At 45.1% G+C, this 19,990-nt stretch overlaps 1 protein-coding gene across 1 annotated transcript in view; it reads left to right on the top strand.

Annotated features, from left to right (window-relative positions):
• TRABD2B (TraB domain containing 2B) overlaps window positions 1–19,990 on the top strand; it is a 292,200-nt gene that overhangs the window by 155,884 nt on the left and 116,326 nt on the right. Inside the window, exon 3 of the mRNA XM_040611371.1 lies at window positions 4,652–4,798. Coding sequence (XP_040467305.1) covers window positions 4,652–4,798 — 147 coding nt within the window. The remainder of the gene's footprint in view (window positions 1–4,651; window positions 4,799–19,990) is intronic.

Below are 19,990 nucleotides of genomic sequence, written 5' to 3'. Positions count from 1 at the left end.
CTTAAGGCAGCTGACATAAATCAGGCATGATGCCATATTTAATGAGGGTTAATTTGTTTTTTTTTATTTTCTGGGCTTTTTTTATTCTCTTCAGCGAGGGACAAATGCACATAAAATGGATAAGGAGAAATCTTTCCTGTACAAAGGCCGTGATTTCCCCTCCTCCAGCTGTCACATAGCGTGAACATGTTGCTGGCCTTCAGGAGCCTTCAGTTGTCCTGTCTGAAGCTGCAGACTCATGGCACAATGAAACATGTTAATGTTTGTGAGAGTACCTTGAAACCCACCTGAAACCAAGTACAACGAAGAACATGATTTCTGGTGGAAAGGCTCCAGTGTTCCTAAGCCCGGTCCAGGTATGCGTCTGTTCACTTCCTCTCCCAGTTTGAAAAGGCCGCAATGTTTTTTTAGATCTGTTTCTGCAGATTGGGTTTACTTGCTTAGAAGCCAAATCTCATTAAAATCTCGCATAAAACCAAAACTCAAGCCTCTCCCACAGGCTTGCAAAATGAAGCTCGGACTGTCCCAAGGCAACTTGCACCATGGCTGATAGCAACACTTTCATGCAATGCCAGCCTCGAGACCTAATGCAGTCGTGTCTGCTTGATTTATATGTGGGATTTGGAGGTTTTCTAATGTTTCATCTTTTTGAAGTTGAAAGTTAAACACCTTAAACGTTCAAGCTGATTTATACGTGAGGTAGACTTCTGTAACCCATGCTTTCTAGTCATGTGTGACTCCTGGCTCCGTAACCGTGGCGGTGGAATAGTGTTTGAGTGTCAAGGTGATGAGTAAAGCTGTTGGCTGTGGTCTTACTGGCCTCGTTTGGTGTCTAATGGAGGCCTGTGATGAACTTGCATGTAAGTGCCAAAGGCTGGTCTCTGCGGATTTTGTTGCGACTGCAGTGCCTGAGATCACAGCGGCAAAAGAGCGAAGGCTGAAGCGAGGCAGCAGCGCAGGTACTGCTGGGCGGCACTGGGAACAGCTGGCAGGAACGTAACCGACCAGTCTTGTTCACCGAGCAATGAAACCTGGGGTTCCCACAGACCTCCCCCCTGCTGGGGATCCCTCAGCTGAAGTCACCAGGGATGCAAGAGCTCTTCGCTGTCCCAGCGATGCTGCATCCCCTCTGACCTTCCCATGGCAGCAGTGACTGGTCCAGCCCCCTTATCCGTGAGATGGCCATAGTCTGTGCAAAACAGCTCCTAAGAAGTCTGGACTAGTGGCTCCTGATGCTATGTAGGATAAGAGAGGTACCCATTCTCTTAGGCAGTAAAACTGGACCCATAGGTCTGCTCTAAGGGCTGAGCTGGTGTCTCCAAACACTCATATAAAATCTGCACTGGGCTGCTGCTTTGCATAGGAGAATGAGACCGGTTGGATAGGAAGGCTTCCTCCTGGCAGGCTGAAAAGGCCTTTGTCTTGTCTGTGGTTGATGGGTCACCAATGGGGGCCAGAGGCAGCTGTGCAAGAACGGCTTTTGAAGCACGCCAGTGTGAGCTCCATAAATTGCGTGGATAAAAAAGTGCTTTCCCAGAGCCGGTCATAACTTCCCATCACTTCCCAGAGCAAGTACTGTCTGCTCTCTTTATTAGGTGGGACTGTGTATAGGCAGTCGCTCTAAGTGTGTTTGTTTTGAAGTCACCAGTTGCTCAGTAATCTCAGGCACCTCTGGGAGATTTAACTCGGATAGAGGTTTAGGCTGGAGGTCGTGGGGTCACTGATACTGAGATAGAGAGAAAGGAAGGAAACAGCATTGTTTTTGTGGCATTAACTGACCAGTAAGGAAAAATAAATTCAGGTTTTAAGATGGCTTTAATGTGACTCTGAAGGAAATGCTCTACAAATCCAGCCAATGAACAGGTGACTGGGATGAGACCCCACTTCTCTTTAAGTTTGTTTTGAGCTGCACGACCAAAACCCGTGGTGGTTGCGGCTTGATTAAGACTTCTCTAGAAATCTGTTTGAGTGGTTACGGTTTTCCTTCAGCCTATTCAAGTGGTTGAGTTCCTAATTTTAACTTCTAAAATAAAATCTGGAGTTGCTTTTCGGGCAGCAGTTTGAACCCAGCAAGGAGCCCTCCCGCAGTGGTAGCAGCACGCTGGGGTTCGGCTGGTGGCCAGCATCACCTCTAGGTCCCAAAGCTGCTCAGGGGCAGAGAGCAGGGACACGAATGTCCTGATGTCTGGGGTCCAATGCGTGGGGGTCCATCTACTGCTGTAAACTCCAAATAACTCATTTGCACTCATGGGGAGTCTTGGTGTCTTACAAGAAGTGAACTCAAGCTGTGGGTTTTTCTGCAGGCCAGCACTTGTTCTCAAGGAACATACAGGCAATTTTCTTTTAAGACCTCTATCCTTCTGCAAGGGTGACTGAAAGCAGCTAGTAGGCTCCAAATTTATTAGGAGGAGACAGGCAGACAGACCCAGAGCATGAATGCACAGCGCTAGTTTCCCCAGGAAGCCAGAATAACAAAAAAACAAACAACCGACAGCAAAAACAAAAGAAGGAGAAAAAAAAAAAAGGCATTGAGAGTAAAGTAAGAATTTGTTTATCACCTTCTCAATAATTTATCATAAAACACACTGCCTTATCCTCAGGGTCTGTTAGTGGTTTGTATATATGTGTGCCTGTGTGTATACAATTTTTGTATATAAAAATCCAGCAACATCCATTGTTCAAAAAATCAAAGATGAGAAGGATTTTGCTAAAAGCATTTTCGGAAAACCTTTGCGCTCAGTTTTCCTGTCAACGTTTTTCTGAACTTTTATTTTTATTAGCCAAAATGTTTAGAATCCCCAGGAAATCCTGGGATGAAACATTTCCTCTTCGAGCTGTAGCCCTTAGGGGAAAAAGAAAAAGCTCAGATCCTTTCAAAGGTTAGAAATTTTTCAAACTGTTTTTTACAGATTTTTTAAATTAGAGAAAAACTAGGTTAGGAAGATGCTTAACTTCAGGCTGTGGTCCTGGGAAAGATTGATCTCTTTGTTGAAAAGCCTGAAGAGGCCCTTAGATCTGGGCAAGGAAATCTTTTAGGCTTGGATCTTAATGGGGAACCGATTGCTGAATTGAGGTATAACAGGTTCAGTTGAAAGACCATTTTTATATTTTTTAAAAGTAAATTAAAGAATAACATTTGCTTTTCCTCAACTAATTTCTGTATATTAGTTAGTATGTAACAGCTTTGTATTAAGAGGCAGTTAATACACTGGAGATTATAATGATGTCATAATCATCGTTGTTGTTATTATTGTCTTAGATCATATTTGTTATCTACCTGAGGTTTTGTAGGAGTAAATCAAATTTATTTTCCTTTCCTTCGGATAAACTTCAATGGGGATCACAATTTTAAACTAGTAAGAACTTCCGTCCTGCAAATACATATGTACGTTGTTAATTTTAAGCTCCTCTGGGGTTCACCACTTAAAGCGGGTTCGGTTGCTTGAAGTGAAGAAGGTAAGTAAGGGTATGTGTCCCAGGTGCAGCCTAGCTGGAGCTCTGCACAATTACTTTACCTGGGGTTTGAGGTGATGGTCCTTCTTTGGGATGGATAGGGCACTGCTGTTCTAAAGGAAAGAAGCTGAAAATGTGACGAAACGTGAGGCTGAGGGATACAGGAGCGTTTTCATGAAAAATGACACATCAAAATAATTAAGAGTTCTAAATCTGCCGTCACTACATACCACTTTATTTTAGGAAAAGTGCATTTGTTTGTTTATGTAATTTGTGGCAAACTGTCTTAACTGCTGTTCTGATTTATTCATCTACTTTTTATCAAGTTTCTTTGGAGAGTTCTTGGAAAGTCGAACGTGAAAATCCCAGACTTGGTGGTTCAGTAACTGGTATAAATTACTCCCACAGTCTATCACAAATAAAAAAGATTTGTGGTAATTTGTATGGAATTTAATAGCCTTTTTGATAATACAAGGAAAAAATACCATCTTTAAGGAGGTGTTGGTGGGGTTTTGGGTTTTTTGTTACTTAAATTTACATAGCAAAGAGTGCTTCTGCTTTTTTGGTATTTGCAAGTTGGAATGGCGACATTTGACTGGTCTGCTGGGGCAGCGTTACAGTTCAGTAACTGGTCACTTTGCAGAAGGGTGGGTGAAGGGGGAAAGGCTGAAGGAGAGAGGCTAATAATGAATTTCCTAAAGCTTCTGCTACTAACAACATGCAGAAAGTCCCAGTACAACAACCGTGACTTCAGAAGTTCCAAAGATTTTGATTTTTGTCAAAAACCTTCCAGCTGAGTTTGGGCTTTGGAGTTAGGCTGGCAGACAGGAGTCAGAGGCAATAGTTTCCCAGTTCAGGGCTTTTTCATTCCAGTGTGTCTCATGTAGCCCAGTAGTCAGCACAGGCAGCCTAAAAGTTCTCAGACCGTGACCTCTGAGCAATATATATATGTTGTGAAGTTATACTTTACGTGGAATACCAAGGGGGTTATAATAAGGTCTTCTGCTAGTAAGAGACCTTGCATCTGGCTCCCCTTCCAGCTGGCAATGCCTAAAGACCAGCCCGTGTTACTGTGGGCCAGAATGGGTCGATAGACTTCTGGTGCAGGAGCAGCTTTCAAAGTTTGGCCTTTTAGGCTGTGCTGCTTTAGTTGCTAATATCTTTAACTTCCCTTTTTTACTTGTCTGCCTTTCTACAGGTGCTGTTTGCTCTAAACCAAACTCTGCTCCAACATGAAAGTCTCCGAGCGGGCAGTTTGCAGGCTCCATATACCACTGAAGATCTCATCAAGCATTATAACTGTGGAGACCTGAACGCTGTCATATTCAACCATGACACTTCTCAGGTAAGTAAAACTGTTGCAGATGGGCCAGCTAATTGAGCACAAATCAGCTGTCATCATTTTACACGCTGTCTCCTCTTTCCCCTTTTCCTTTGCATGCTGTGTGTTTTCTTCCCACGTGTGCCTCAGTTGCCTGGTGAGAGGGTTTTCCTTGGTACTGTGTGGGCTCTGGGGAATCATGGAATCACTGAGGTTGGAAAAGACCTTTAAGATCATAGACTCCAACCAGGTCACCATGTCCCTAAGCACCACATCTACACACTTTTTAAATGCCTTCAGGGATGGTGACTCCAGCATGTCACTGGGCAGCCTGTCCCAGTGTTTGGCAGCCCGTTTGGTGAAGACATTTTTCCTGATGTCCAATGTAAACCTCCCCTGGTGCAACTTGAGGCCATTTCCTCTTGTCCTATTGCTTGTTACTTGGAACAAGGAAGGGGCTGCCTGGAAAACTTTCCTAGGAATGTGCCTGAAACAAAGTTAATCATGGATGTTTGTAGGGCTGTTGAGCGTAGCCCCCTCCTTAAGGGGGGTGGGGGGAGCAGAACATCTTTGTAATATTTGAACTTACATATGAAGAGGAAGTGAACACTATGTAAATATTATAAAGTAAATAACTTCTCAAACATGTCATAATTCCATAATTTTGCATGTGTCTCAGGCAGCCCTTCGGTCTCTGTTTATCTTAGCTATCCAATGCAACTAACAACTCTTGATGGAGCAGAAATCTGCTTTCCCAGACCAGTTTGATAGTTTGTGGTAAACTCTGAGATTCTCATTTAATACGTAGGTTCCCCTCTCCTTTCCCATTAAGTCTATGGAAGCTTGGTCTTTGGGTGTCACCACCTGCCTGTCCTTTTTTGATAAATGTTCCCAGGTTCATGTCTCGGGTGCAGCGACTAACTTAGAGGGGACCTATATAAACTTTGGCAGCCACAGTATTATATATGTTTTACCAATGAAAGTCTGTTTAATCATGGTAGCGTTTTAGCATTAGCAAATGCAAATCAAGGGTAACTATGTAACTTCAAGGGAGAGCCAAGAGAAACTCGGTTTATCAAGTTGAGATAAATTCAACCGATAGTTGGTTGAGGCAGAGGTCTCCGAGGCATCTTACCTCGCCATCAGTATACTGAGCTGCACAGGGCTCTGTGGGCCTCTTGTTTCTTAGAGGAACAGCTGGGGAAGTGAGGAGGGCCCCAACCTGGCTGTAAGGTATCGGGGTCTCCCACACTCCACAGCCTGGGTGTTTTCCCAGAGGTCTTGTATGCCTCTCTGAGAAGTTCCAGGTAGAAATGCCAAAGACACCCGGCAGCACCTGGAGCTGCTCTGCCATGTCACCTGTCGCAGAACTAGCCTGCCCCCCGACAGGAGCAGAAAGACATCAGCCTGGACAATTGGAGGTCCCCTTAAATTCTGGTCATGTCTCCTCTTTTTCCCTGTCTGGTTATCATTTCCAAATAGTAGTAAGAGTGGTGGATGGTAATGAAGGGGATAAAACCCCTTTGCTGTCCGGTTAATCCAGCCCTAGAAAGCAAAGCGTTGTTTTTAGCATGACTAAGCCAGGCCGTGACAGGGTGGTTAACGTGGCAGCACTGGGTCAGGAGTCTGTGCAGTACCAAAGCTGCCAGAGCTGTTCATTCTGGTCAGCCTTGTGCTGAAAAGTCAAGGGAGAAAGCAACTCGGGTAGGAATACATCTCTGAAGATGGGGGGGGCGGTGTGAGCTGGAAAAGGTAGAGAGCTTGTGACTTTAGAGGAACCTGGAGAAGTCAGCGGTGGTAACCGTGCTTGCAGTGTGGAGGCACAGCACACAAGATAAACACATAATGGTTTTGGAGAAATAACTCTTGCAAGATGTGGTGGTATATTTGCCATGGATGCAATGGAAGGTCTACTAGTTGGTAAAACCATGAAGACAGTCCTGGCACCTGAACGTTCTGTGTCATCTTTTAATCTCTGTCAGTGTAATTTCCTTGGCGATAAAGCCTTTGTCCCCGAGACAAGCTGTAGCCGTTCACATCGCTTGCATTGACTCGCAGGCATCTGTGATTTCTTGTCACCATGTCCTATAACAGACCTGTGGGTTAGACTAGAGGGGAAAATACTGCTGTGAAAATTTCTTCATCCCTGCGAATTGTTGGATCAAATGTGAGTTTAAAAACAGTCTTAAAGAAAGAAGAAAAAAAGCCCGCAACCGATCAGAGTCCAGGCGCTGGTGTTAGTCATGGTCCCAGAGTGTGCGCGGTTGATAGAGATTATAACACTTATGGGCCATGGAAAATTGAATTCCCTATATGTATACTAGTCCCTGCAGAACTCTAAATGTTGTGGAGTATTTTCATCGTATTTTCCTCTCGTGGTTTGTTGTTTTTAATTTTGGTAAAGAGGGTTTTGTTTGGTAGTGTTTTTTTTAAACCAGCTTTATACCATTTATTTTTAATGGCAAGCAGAACAAAACAGAAAATTAAAACCTAAAATAAACTCCCCATTCAGGTCAACTTTTGCCAGTTGTAGTCGTTCCAAAGTTTATTCTGTGGTTTTTTGCAAGGATGATAGACTCTGTCTGCCACAGCAGGTCTTTGCCATTGGGTTGCCAAATTAGATAAGCCTGGCATCCATGCAAATCTTGGGAGACAAGAGTGTTGCTGTTTTTAGAAGGTGTGCCCATTCTTCCATGGTACCAGCTGCTGGTCCAGCTCCTCAGAGGTCTGGTGAGTCCTTGGAGCTGGTACCATTAACACAACTTTGAAATATCACATAGAAAGAAAGAAGAGCAGAAATGGAGTTGCGAGACTCAATGCTTATGTGAATGGTGGAGGCCAGGAACTCAGCTCCATCCCATGTGGCCAAGGAGACCTGCAGAAGGCTGTGACTCACTCTTTGAGGATTCATTTGGGGTGTTTATAAGGTTACTAGTGCCTGCTTCTCCCTTGAAAGTTAGCGGGAGCTGCAGAATAAAGGTGAACCCATCCATGAGTTGTCTCAGTTCAGAGCCATTGGTTTAGGTCACTGTAATGAACTGAGAAGCAGCTGAGAAAGTCTTCACATCACTGTGGGGACGGTGGTGGTGGGTATTTGTCTAGGTGCAGTAACTTCCTGAATTCATCTAGTCTGAATATTGGGAGATGGAGCATCTTCAGTAGCCATCTGCAAGATGCTGAGGTGCCTTTAGAGCAAAACATATCCTGGTGCAGAAAGAAGGACCAGAAGGAGAAATACTAACGCTGTTGACTCAAGATGTTACAGATGAGTTTCTTGAACCTCTTCAGCCTCCCCAAGGGAGTTTGGTGCTAAAAAACTGCACATTTCCCAATCTTGTTGACTCCTATGGCATTTGAGGGAAAGGGCTGAGTTTTTCTGGGACCAAGACTGTACCAGGCGGGCAGGTGCACCGAAGGGATGGTGCTGGGAAGAAAAGTGCAGGGAAAGGTATTTCCTAGACTGAAGCAGGACCTTGGGCACCAAGTCAGAGGGCAGCTCCTCTGGCACCCAGGGACAGGGACGGGACCACCCCAGGGAGGCGCTACCTGCCTTGGGGTTGGGAAGCCTGGCTTAGCCAAGGGAAGGTGCCCAAAGTGGAGGTGTGTGAGCAGGGCCCCCGATTCCTGACATTTTCCTGTCCTAGAGCCATCAGCACTGATGACAGTGGAGGACCAAACAAATCCTTCTCAGTTTTGGTGGGTTTGAGGTTTCTTTTTTCTTACTATTTTAAATTGAGAACAGTGAAAGGGGGAAACACCTCTGCTTTCCTGTGGCTATATTACATTCCTCGTTCCTTCCTCTCTCTCTTTTTCTCAAATTTTGTTTCCAAGCACCATTTTTCCAAACATATAAATCCTTATTTAAACTTAATAAAACTTTAAGGGGCTGAGTTTAGTCAGTTAGACTATGACCCAAAAGTGGAGTAGGAAACATCTCCTACAGCCTTCTGCAAACACTTGATTCTCTTGTGACTTATGCAATCAAGAGGCTTATGTTGGAGTTTCTGGGCAGAGAGACAAAATGATACCAAAGAGAAAGTATTCTAAGTTCAAGATAGGATAAGCGTATTTTCTGCTTTTCCCTCAGACTTTTTCCCCTGAAAGAAGTCATACTTTTTTTCCTCTCCTTTGGAAAAAAGTTCCCTACAAGCAAAAATACATTGGATTAGATCAGTAACATTAACTTCTCTATTCTGTCTGACACTCTCACAGGGTAATTGAATTCACTGTGTCCAGACATGTTAAAATGTAAAAAGTCTGCTAGTGCAAAATTAGAAAATTATCCACCTCTGGAGGATACTATCTCTTATCTGAGACAGCTAAGAAGTTGCCTAATGACCTGAAGCCTTGGTGAAGAGAAAGCAGGGTGCAGAATCTTGTATTTTGTTCCCTAAACCTGACTTAAAGGTCTTTATTCAAACATAAATGTCAGGGATATCTTGAACTGGTTCCTTGCTGTGCTGGGTTTTGAGCTATTCAGTGTTTTCAGGACAATGCTGTAAAGCAGATTCCTCTTTGCCAGCATGGAATGAGCTGGTTCTGTGTTTCTTTATATTCTTATATACACTTTAAGAGGAAAACTGAAAAGCCAAGGCTGAGATCTCTTCGCCTTGAGTCTTTCCCAAAAACCTGTGGTCTCCAGCTATTGTTCTTCTGTCCTTAGCCATTCTCCTGGCCTGAGGAGAGGCTCCTGTCCCAGGAGAACATGGTTTCTCCTCTCTCATTACTGGTCTGGCAGATCAGAGGCCTGCAGCTATTTTATAGACAGCTTTCTGCAAGCCAGTTTCTACTTCTTGCATGCTTGTTATTTGCCTGTCCCATTGAGGCTTAACAGTGCAACACAGGAGTCATACCTGCCACTTGTAAGGCGCCTTTCATCTAGAGCCCTTATGGTTTGTGTGTTAGACTGGATTGAAAGCCCACTGAATAATGGAGAACATGTCATGCCTGCAGCAGGCTTTCTATGAGTCCCCATGGGCCCAGCCATCATTGGGTATCAAAATGAAGAAACCACACTGGGCCAGTGACTAACCCAGTTTACAGGTTTTATGCTCACTTGAGTATAACGATCTTCTTGTTGCCCGGAGAGGTAAGGCCTTGGCTCCATCCTACACAGAAAAGCAAGCCCCTCAATGAAGTGGCTTGGCAGTTACCAAAGCCTGCAGACATGCCTCGACCCCTTTCAGGTGCTTGGGGACTGCTGTGCCTCCTTCTTCAAGCTGTGTCCACCAGAAACAATGGAGCTTTTTGTATTAGAATGGTGTCACCTGTGTCTTGACTTGCCTCTGCTTCATGTGCACATGCAGTGTTTAGGTTGCAGGTGTTGCCTTCTTCCTTCTTGAAAGGCGTGGGATGGCCCTGATAACATGACATTAGAGATCCATACACTAATCCCATGCCAGTAGTCCTTAAACTAAAGAAGAAAAGCTTTAGTGCCTCACTTCACGAGGCACCTGCTGTTTATAAATGGCCAGGTTGTATTATGTACCCCTCTTAAAAATGTTACTGTCCTGCATTTAAAACCTGTCCTTTAAGATTTACGGGTCCTGATAATTGTAATTATATCATTAACTTGCCCTGTTCTCATTCTGGATAAAATACAACTGGATTTCTGGCTCACTTCTCAAATCAATGAAGACTGTCTGTGGAATGCCCCAGCTTCAATAACTGCAGAAACACACAGCTGAGACCATTAGGTAGAGTGTTGAATGACAAGCAGACCTAATTTGTCCAAGGAATGGAGTTTTATCTAGGGCAAAGGAAGATAAATCCATAAACCAAAGGCACAGCTATTGTAACACAACGCTTTGGAAGCACCTTATCGTTTTCAGCTGTAACAAAGTGCAGACGAACTGGCACAGCCTCTCGTTATTCCAGGGAAAATGATTACAAGCTTTCCAGCGAAGCAAGTGCGAGGTTGTCCCGGGTGCCGAGGGAGCCAGTCCCACGGGTTTCTCATTCTGGGTCCAGGCAAAGGGTCAGTAACGCTTCCAGGAGTGTTTGTTGAAGTGACATTGACAACAGTCCTGATGCTGCCCGGGTGTTCGGCGACACGCGTGCTCAGCGCCGTGTGTGCCCCGATAGCAGGCAGAGCACGTCTCCCACCTTCTCTTTGGGCTGTAGCACGGGATGCTGCTGGAGAGAAGTTGCCTTCCCTAGTTCAGAAGAGCTCCTGGTCTGCTGCGGTGGGATCATACTTTCTTTCCACTGGCACCTGAGTTACAGCTTTGTGTCTTGGTATATTGTGAGCATTTGGAAGTAAAAAACCAGAGGTGCAGCCAAGATTTTCAGAGTCTAATTTTCATATTATGTCAGAACAGGATTCCAGATTGGAGCAATATTATATTTTGGCTTATGTGTTTCAGAAAATTGGTTACAGATCCAGATTGTGAGAGTTCAGTCTACTTGTTGATGACAGTGCTGGGGAAAACACTGGGGAGACTTTTTTTTTATTAATAATCTGGAATGTGCCCAGATAATTTTTGTGCTGAGGGTTTTGAAAATAGATTCTTGCTTGAAAATTTTCAATGTGTGTTTGCCTGTAGAGTTCTCTTACCTTGAAAGGTCCTTCCTTCCTCTTTCCAGTTTCCATGGAGAAAGCAATAGGAGAAGAGGGAAAGAGAAATTGGAACAAGACATTTAAAGGCAAAGATTTCTCTTTCAGACTGCTGCATTATTAGAAAAGGAACATATTCACTTACAGAAAAGGGCTGATTTACATTAAAAACGTTTAAGGATTGTTGACTACCTGTATTTATTAGTAAGGGAATCAACTATAAAAGAGTATGAAAGACTGATAGCTAGAAACTTTTGGAATTCAAGGTAGTAGCATGCTGCTTTCTGTGCATTGCTGTGTGTTTGCTGTAAAGCATTTACTATCCCTTCTTTTTAAAGAGCTGGTTTATGAAGTGTTTCTTGGAAAGACTTGTTCAAGAGAAATGAAAAATACTTGTTAGGTTTTTAAACAATATCTTGTGGGTTGAATGTACAAAATGCTTTTTCTGCCTTTGTGTTTTATCCAGAAGATGTATTTGTCACCTCATTATGACAGGGAGGGGAAAAGGAGCAGGACAAGGGGACAATTTGGCAAGATTAGTATTAGACATTATCTGAAAAGGCTGTGTCGTCGGGTACTCCTTGACACAACATTTCCTGGTCTGACACCATTATTGTGTGTTACCAAATAGCAAACACCATAGATCAGGTTCTCCAGTGTAAACTGGTTGAGCTCTCGGATGGTGGCTTCAGACCTGGACCTTCTTTTCTCCCCTCTGGGACAGTTGCTTGCTGGTAAACCCTAAGTCCAGGCTTATGGAGTTCCACCAGCTTAGATGCAAAGCTGTCAGTTTCAAGGGCAACTTAATTTGTCTCTACTTCACTGACTTCATCTGAACTATTCCTTATTTTTCTCCTGACTGGTCCCCATTCCATTTCAAAATGCTTTCTTGGAGGTGTTCTGCATCTTTATGTCCTATGATAGATATCTCAAACAACCTCAAAAAAAAAAAAAAAATTAGTTCAAAAGTCATCATCCAATTTGTTCCAGATACCAGCCCAAGCTTAACCATCATAACTAGAGATGGTTGGGTTGGGAGTAGCCTGGATTTCTGCTAGGATGGAACAGGAGGGCAGGGCTATCTCCGCACGGCACTGCTTCGCGGTGTCAGCCCTGGAGGTCTTGTGTTCAGTCCAGCTGCTGTTGTGTTACTAACGACCTTTTTGCTCCTTGCTAATTGATGTGATATTTTGCAAGCCATATCTTTTGGATCACACTTGCCTTGGGTTAAAATTCTATTGGAAACTTCGCATAAATATTCAGGTATTCCCTAGCATCTTACTAAGGAGGGATGGGAGGAAACTCATTGAAGAGCCCTGAACAATATATATTCAAGACAACTGAACCTGAGTTTGTACCCACTACTGACCAGCTGTTCTCCCACTGTGTAACAGAAGACAAAATGAAAAATACCTTTGGAAAAAGAATTGCAATACTTTAATAAACCAACCCCAAAACCAAACCTTCTGGCCCCAGTATTTTCTCTTTATTGCCCTGCTTTGCCCTTTGATCAGTATCTTTACTTGGGTGTCATGGCAATATAATAGGTGATGGTTTTAGTGTCAGAACAGGAAAAAAAATATTCTTTGTCAAAGGAAACAAAGCATTTGGAAGGGAAATAGAAAAACTTGAACTTTTCCATATGTTTGCAAGCTCGTGAAAGCCGGCCTCAAAAAAATCCCAATGTAAAAGGGATTTTAAATGGGGCAGGAATATCATTAGGTAGTTGAGATTTACCCTCCCCACTGAAACCCAAACCTTTATTTGCATACAGTGCAGGCTTGTCATCCCCGTTCAATTAATGAACAGGTCCCTGTAATCTGGTCCTAAATATACACTGCATAGCTGGGTGAAGCTTGCAGAAAGGGGGCTGGGATCATTGTTCTGACTGTGTTTTGTTAAGACTTCTTTAATCAAAACATACATTCAGATAGAGAGGCCGGCTGCATATTTTGGCATCGCTACCGAGGGGAGCAGGGACAGGGTTGGGGTGGGGAGGGAGGCCTTGGGGGGAGAGGTTGGTGGTTCTTGTCCTGTCCCCCTGTCTTCCCCTCCCCCACCCCCCCCCACCCCAAAGTGCTTGGAAAGCAACTATTTAACTGGTGTGGAAAAACAAATAGAAAACATACATGGAGGTCATGACTTCTCAGGGATTTGTTGAAAGTCTTTTTTAGCAGGGATAAAAGTATCGCCCTCCAAGGTGTCTGTGAGATTGCAGGGCCCATCCTCGCGGCCCTTCTGCTTCTCCTCTCCCCCCACCCCCCATTTTTTTTTTTTTTAAGTGTTTTCCTTCCACAGGAGAAGGTGGAACGAGGCAGGACACACACGTGTGGTTTGGCAGGGTGCTGGCTGGGAGACCAGCAGTGGCAGGAGGGTTTGGGGCTCCCAGGAAGGGTCTCCACGCAGGGGTGGTGGGAGCTGGAGCTGCAGGGACACGGGCGTCCTGGTGCTCCGCGGGCTGCAGCCCACCCTGCAGGCAAGCTTACACTCAGGCCAGCAATGACTCCTACAGCTTTTGTACCACCTGCACAGCTGTGTTTTAAAAGTGTCATGCACTATCCATAGAGCCTTATCTAGCTTTCAGCCGGCTTTCCCCACCGCGCCTTCTCCCATTTGCAGTTTTCCTCTATTTACAAATTTAGATGCTCCAGCGGCTCATAGACCTGCGCTAGCCAGTTTGAAACTCAGCCGTGAAGACCTCCGTTTTCACGCTCAAGTTGCCACGCCATTCTGAGAGGTACCCAAGTCAGCTTTAAATTGGGTAGGACAGTTACAGAAAGCTCGTGTGCGTGAACTGCAATGTATCCGCAACGTGCGGGACCCTGAGCAGTAACGCGGGTGGGCAGGGATTAGCTCATGGACAGAAGTCGCCCCCCAGAACTGGTCCCAGGACATGTGCCTGCTCTTACACTGGCTTTCCTTGTGCTCTTGGGCTTTCTTTCCTCTCTCGCTTGCCTTCAAGCAAAAAGCATTTTTGCTTCCCACCCACCCACACCTCCAGCCCTATCCAGAGATTTTCCGTGGGTTTGTGGTGCCCCACAGTATCGGGTTAGTGAGAGAGGACTCTTCTCCTCCTCTTCATTGCTATTTCCAGGGAAAAGAGTACAGAGAGGCTGCCAGCCTTGTGCTTCTTTCCTCTGAGGCAGCAGGTGGAGGAAAGAACACATTGGAAAGGAACAGTTGGGCTCTCTGGCATGGGGGTGTGAGACACCCCAGCCTCAGCTGCTGTCCCCAGAGCCTGAACGTGCCCCCGGGGGACAGGGACGGGGGTATTATCGGTGCAGCACAGCCTGGAGAAAGGAGTCATCAGCATTTAGCTCAGAGAGGATTAGATGTGCCTGAGCGGAGCAGAAATGCTGCAAGCTGCAGCAATGCGTCCCCATTGCAATGACTTGAAGCCAGAAAACAGTTTTGGGGTTGTGAAGCCCCATTCCGGGCAACCCGCGGTCTGCCAGGTCACACCTTCCACCGGGGGACAGCTGGCTGTCCCTTTGCCTTGCAGTTTTTCAGGGCTGTTCCTTGCTTTTGGAGGTTTGGGACACTACAGACTGCTGCTAGGCCAAGGGATGTGATAGAAAATCCACCCCTGCCATGGAAACGCTGGGTTGGTCCAAACCCCAACAGTGGATCCCAAAGGGCTCCATGGCACGGGGATGGCTGTGGCTGGGCAGCGTGGCCAGTGGGCGAGTGTGGGTGGGAGAAGTGTGACTGGTTTTTTGATCTGCACTGGAAACCTACAAGCCTCTGGCTGCAGTAAGAATTATCCCTGCAGAACTGTTCCACTTTGTGCAAAGGGGTGGGAACAACAGGGTGAGCCCAGACTGGGGATATGTTTAAGGTTTCTGTGACTTCAGACCAGTTTGAGTCTGTATGAGTTTGTTGTCAGGGTATGCTTCTATTAAAGCATTTTAGCAGCCCCAAATCCACCAAATTGACATACCTGTCCTGACCACGACTTCCAAAACGTGCTGGATGTGCCTGTAATATATTCTCCAGTCCCATCTTGAGTAGATGTTTGCCCTGGGAAGGGGAAAGGAGTGATGGAACTTACCTACCCTGAAGATTAAAGACTCCTTTTACAGTCCACTCAGGCTTCTAATATATTACTTTAAATTTCGGTGGTCAAAAAAAAGCAATAATGGCTTAATCACAACATGCTTGAACTGGACACCATTTGGCAGAGCTCCTTCCTGGTTTCCTTTTTCCATCGCAAGCTGAAAGCTCATCTTGGCAGCTTTCAGCTTTGGGCTAAATCAGATTAACCAGACACCCCCTCTTTGGCCACTGAAGGTCACTGTCAGGATGGAAACTCAGGAGTGCTGGAGGAAGACCACTTGAGTCTGCTGCAGCATTTGTCTCTGCAGAAGCCACGTCCTCCTCACGGAGATGCTTGCTTTTGCAGCCCATTCACTTTGCACTGTTCAAATCCTTCATATCAAAGGCTGCAGTCAGTGGATATTCCTCTCCCAGATGCCAGAAGGGTCCATAAATCAGGAGGAAACAGGTGTCTTCCAAGTCCAGAGCAGTACATTTTGCAGCGCTACAGCAAAAGCCACAGCGCCCTGTCAAGGGCTGTTAATGAGAGGGTATCCTCCCTTCATAAAGGAACGATAACTCGAGCTCGATGTCAGCCTCTGACCCGAGAAGGGCTGGTGTGATGTGAATGTAGGGCTGTTCAGTTTGTCGGAGGAGCCAGCGGGTTTTGGGATGCTGCTTTGGCTCCCTGGCAGCCCCCATAAGCTGCACTGTCAGCTCCGGAGATCCTTATCTTGCGTAGTGCTGCCGGCTGTACAAAAGTTCCTGACCTGCGTGGTGCAGGGAAAGTCCTGCAAGGCAGGATCCCTTACTTGTCTTCTGGCCTCTGCCCATGTAAAGCTCATAAACGAGAAGACTAATAAAGAGAACCCAATATTTATCATGTTTAAAAAAATTTAATGCAGTTGGAGCCATCTGGGAGCAGCTCTCTGCCAACAACGGGAGATAAGGATTGCTAGCGTGGGGGCTGAGCCCTGCTGTCGGGGGAAGATGGATGGGGTTCGTATTGAGGTGCTGGACTGGAACTCAGGAAGCTGATGGCCAACTTCCCACCTTGCCATAGACATCCCTTGTGACCCTGAGTGTGCCGCCTCCTGTTTTCTCTGTTTAGCCTGTGAATGCTCTGGGAAGCAGAGAAATAAGGCTTTTTTATTATTAAGAATTGTCCCTGCAAGGATTAGTGACGATGCGGTACTTGTGGTGGTCTGGCGTTTGGACATTGCACAGGAGGGGAGGCTGGAAAGCCATTAGTTACCTGCTGATGAGACAGGTGGGGAGAGGAGTCTCAGAAGCTAAGAAGGTTGGCTAAGGTGTGGGAACATAATGGCAGGAAAGGTTTTAGGATCACTGTATTTTCCATGGCAGGGGATGGCTTCCCATTTCCCAATCTCAGCTTCGTCTTCTCCATCTGCAGATAGGCTTATGGTTGAGGACCACCTCTGCCTACACACAGGCAAGAAAGGGCATGCAACACATTATTCTAATGATGGTAGTATTGGTTTTTCATTGACATATTCTTACAATTTGCATGCACGTTCCGGAAATAGGCTAGCACCACTGGAACGGAACGAGGCCCAAAAAGGTTGTCAGAGGATTAGGGAATGTAGCGTATAGGAGTAGGAATGATAACACTATTCTTTCCCTTCTCATAGTGATGTGATACTTGACTGAATCCAGAGCAGTTCTACTGTAGCAAATAAATCCAAAGCAGGAAAAAATGCTAACCAAGCTGATGGTGCTTATATGTGTCCAAAAAACCCCATTCGCAGATAGATATTCACAAACTGTGGCATCGTGCCTCTGTCCAGAATATTTGTCCAAACATTAAAAAATAGTAAATAAGAAAATGTATGTAAATGTAGGCCTGTGTTTATGAATTTTCAGCTGAACTTTGGCAGTAAGCCCTAAATGTGATAAAAGACTCTGCACTAATATATTTTGCTTTTCTCTTTTTTTTTTTGGTTTCTTTTCATTTCTTTGTCTCTATAGACAAAGCCGACAGCATAGCATAGATCTTGAGATATGGCTGATGCATTTTTCTAAGCTAAAGTATGTTGTTAGCTTATGCCTACGATAGCAGCAGAATCCCAGCCTCCTTCCAAAAAGTATTTGTGGGAAGAACGGTTACCACTGAGCATTGTCTTGGGCTTTGGATCTTCCTTTGGGTCCTTCAACAGCTAGATTCAGCCAGAGCCTCGCATGTAACGTCAAGTTGGAAAGTCTTGCTGTCCCCATTTTACAGATGGACTTTTGAGAGACAGGAGGAATAAAGCCAAAAGCTTCAAAGATACTTGGTGGAGGTTAAGTGCTGAGTTTCCTTTGAAGATCTAAACCCAAATTACATGCTTGTGATCATGCAAGAGATTTGTATACCCCGTGGGAGCAGAACCATTTTTTTCAGGGTAGTGTCGTAACCGCTCCACAATCCTTCCTCTTCCTTCTTCCTAAAGCTCCCACTGACTTCAAAGGTGAAGAATTATGGGCGACATCCCACAGCACTGTGAGTTTGGACATGTGTGCAGAGCTTTACCCACAAATATATTCCATCAGGGATACCGACTCAAGGAAAATTACAAAGGCAATGTGGAGGGGAAGGAATTTCTTGAAGGCTGGGACTTGACTTCTTTTTTTGTTCACATATTCTCTTCTTTAACCTCAAAAGCTTAACTAAGGATTGCAAGGTGTATCTAATGACTCAGTTTAGGGTCCGTCTATACTGTCCATAGGAGAGCCATAACCCAAAGTAGATAGCAATAGAAAAAAAGAAGAGTTGTAGCTGATTCAGTCAAACAAAATATTCTTTCTTTTGAACACCTCTGAATGGAATTTATTATTTAGTTTCCATGGGAAATACGTAGTATGTGTGTGTCTATTTATATAGATACGGATATAGATGTAGATACATAGATATGAGGTCGTTAGATTCCCTGAAAGTTGCATAGCTTGCAGATACTGGACAGAAAGAATCTGTTTCTCTTGTTATGTCTATCCACTACAAAGTGAGCACACCCCGGGTGATGGGTAGCACTGTGTTTTTCTCCTGATCCAGCTGCTGTTCCCCTAGATGAACAGCAGAGAATTAGTAGTTAGGATTTTTCAACAGTCACATCATCTACCCCACTATACAGTTATATATACTGGTAGCAGTATTCAGCTATTATCACAAAGTCAGTCCTTCACCCATTGGCACAGCAAATGTCTCATCTATTCGCTATCAGTTCAAAACAACAAATACTTATCATTAAAATGGTAAAATTATCTTTACTCTGAATGGAAACAAAAATATTTGATAAAGTGGAAGAGGAAAGGTGTATCCCTCTGGTGTGTTCTTTAGCCCATCCTTTTAAAACAACAGATTTTCTTTTTTCAAACAAACCCCTTAAATTCTGGCTGAAGTTAACAACTTCCCAATTGTGTCTGTCTGTTTCTTGACTTCCTGATCCCTGCCTGGTGGTTAGAAATCCAAAGGGTTTCTTAAATCATCAGGAGCAGCTGCCTCCTTGAAGCCAGGCATGGTCTATGTCACCAACTGTGGAAAGGAACCGCGATACAGCGAGGAGCGGGGGTGATTAATGGGGCCAGTGTCATAGCTCACAGTGTGGTTGCACTACGGTGTACAGGCATACTTACTTCAATCATGCATCTCCTGTCCTCTGCCATGAAGAAACATACGTGCATGTTTTATTTTTGCCAGTGACGGAGCAGTCATTAGAAATACAGGAACGCACAGAGTGCATCAGGACCTGTAGCTGATGGTGTGTCTCCAGAGGCGATGCCCGCCTTCCTCTTGTTCCTTGGACAAGCATGAGAAGCGTTGGCAAAACCCAGCGCTTGCTTTTAAATTTATCTCTCTGCCATTGGCAAACTCTTTCCCACAGAAGAGGAAGAAAGAATGGGAGGGAAGAAACAAAAAGAGGCAAGTAAATGGTTCCGTTTTGTGGACTGTATTTCAGGCTAGATAAAGCGTAGGAACAACCTATGTTGAATACGGATGTAGGACTGCAAGTGATGGTGTCACACAAGCTGAAGGAAGGTGCTTTCCTTCTTGGCAAACAGCCTCTAGGTCAGGGTCTGGACACAACTTCTGTCCTGGGACTATCTAAGCCTCTGGCAGCAGAGCTTTCCCTGGTTGGAGTGGGATGCACAAAGCCGTTCAATCCTCATGCTTTGCGTAAGGGCCGGTTGTCCTGCCTGGCAGTGCGGTACCTGGCTTTCCCCAAAGCACCTCAGGTCATTCAGGACCAGGTCCCATCAGTTCCCAGCTGTCACTTCAGCCAAAAGCAGGGGAGAGACTTCTTGGGTGTTGAGCCTTCAGATGCTCTCTAGAACTTTAGCCTTCCATTTCCGTCTCTGAAGGCTCCCCGGCTCCTGGCTCAGCTACATCAAAGCATTAAACACAGAGCCTTAGTACGGAGGAGATCCAAAGGCCTGCAGTATCTGCATGGACCAACTGATGCACAGCTTTGCGTTGCAGAGGTTATTGCAAGCGTAAAATGGTTACCTATTCCTCAGGCTTTATTCCTGCAACAAAAATCTCTCCCTGCCTTTCACCAGGAATCGAAGCCACTACATCCTTCGCTGCTGTAGCCACCAGCATCCCTCTGAGACGAACGCAAGCTCTTGCC

This window comes from Falco naumanni, chromosome 11, assembly GCF_017639655.2.
Source record: "Falco naumanni isolate bFalNau1 chromosome 11, bFalNau1.pat, whole genome shotgun sequence".
Taxonomy (NCBI): Eukaryota; Metazoa; Chordata; class Aves; order Falconiformes; family Falconidae; genus Falco; species Falco naumanni.
Note: the sequence above shows the minus strand (reverse complement) of the source record. Positions and strands in the feature narration are given on the sequence as shown.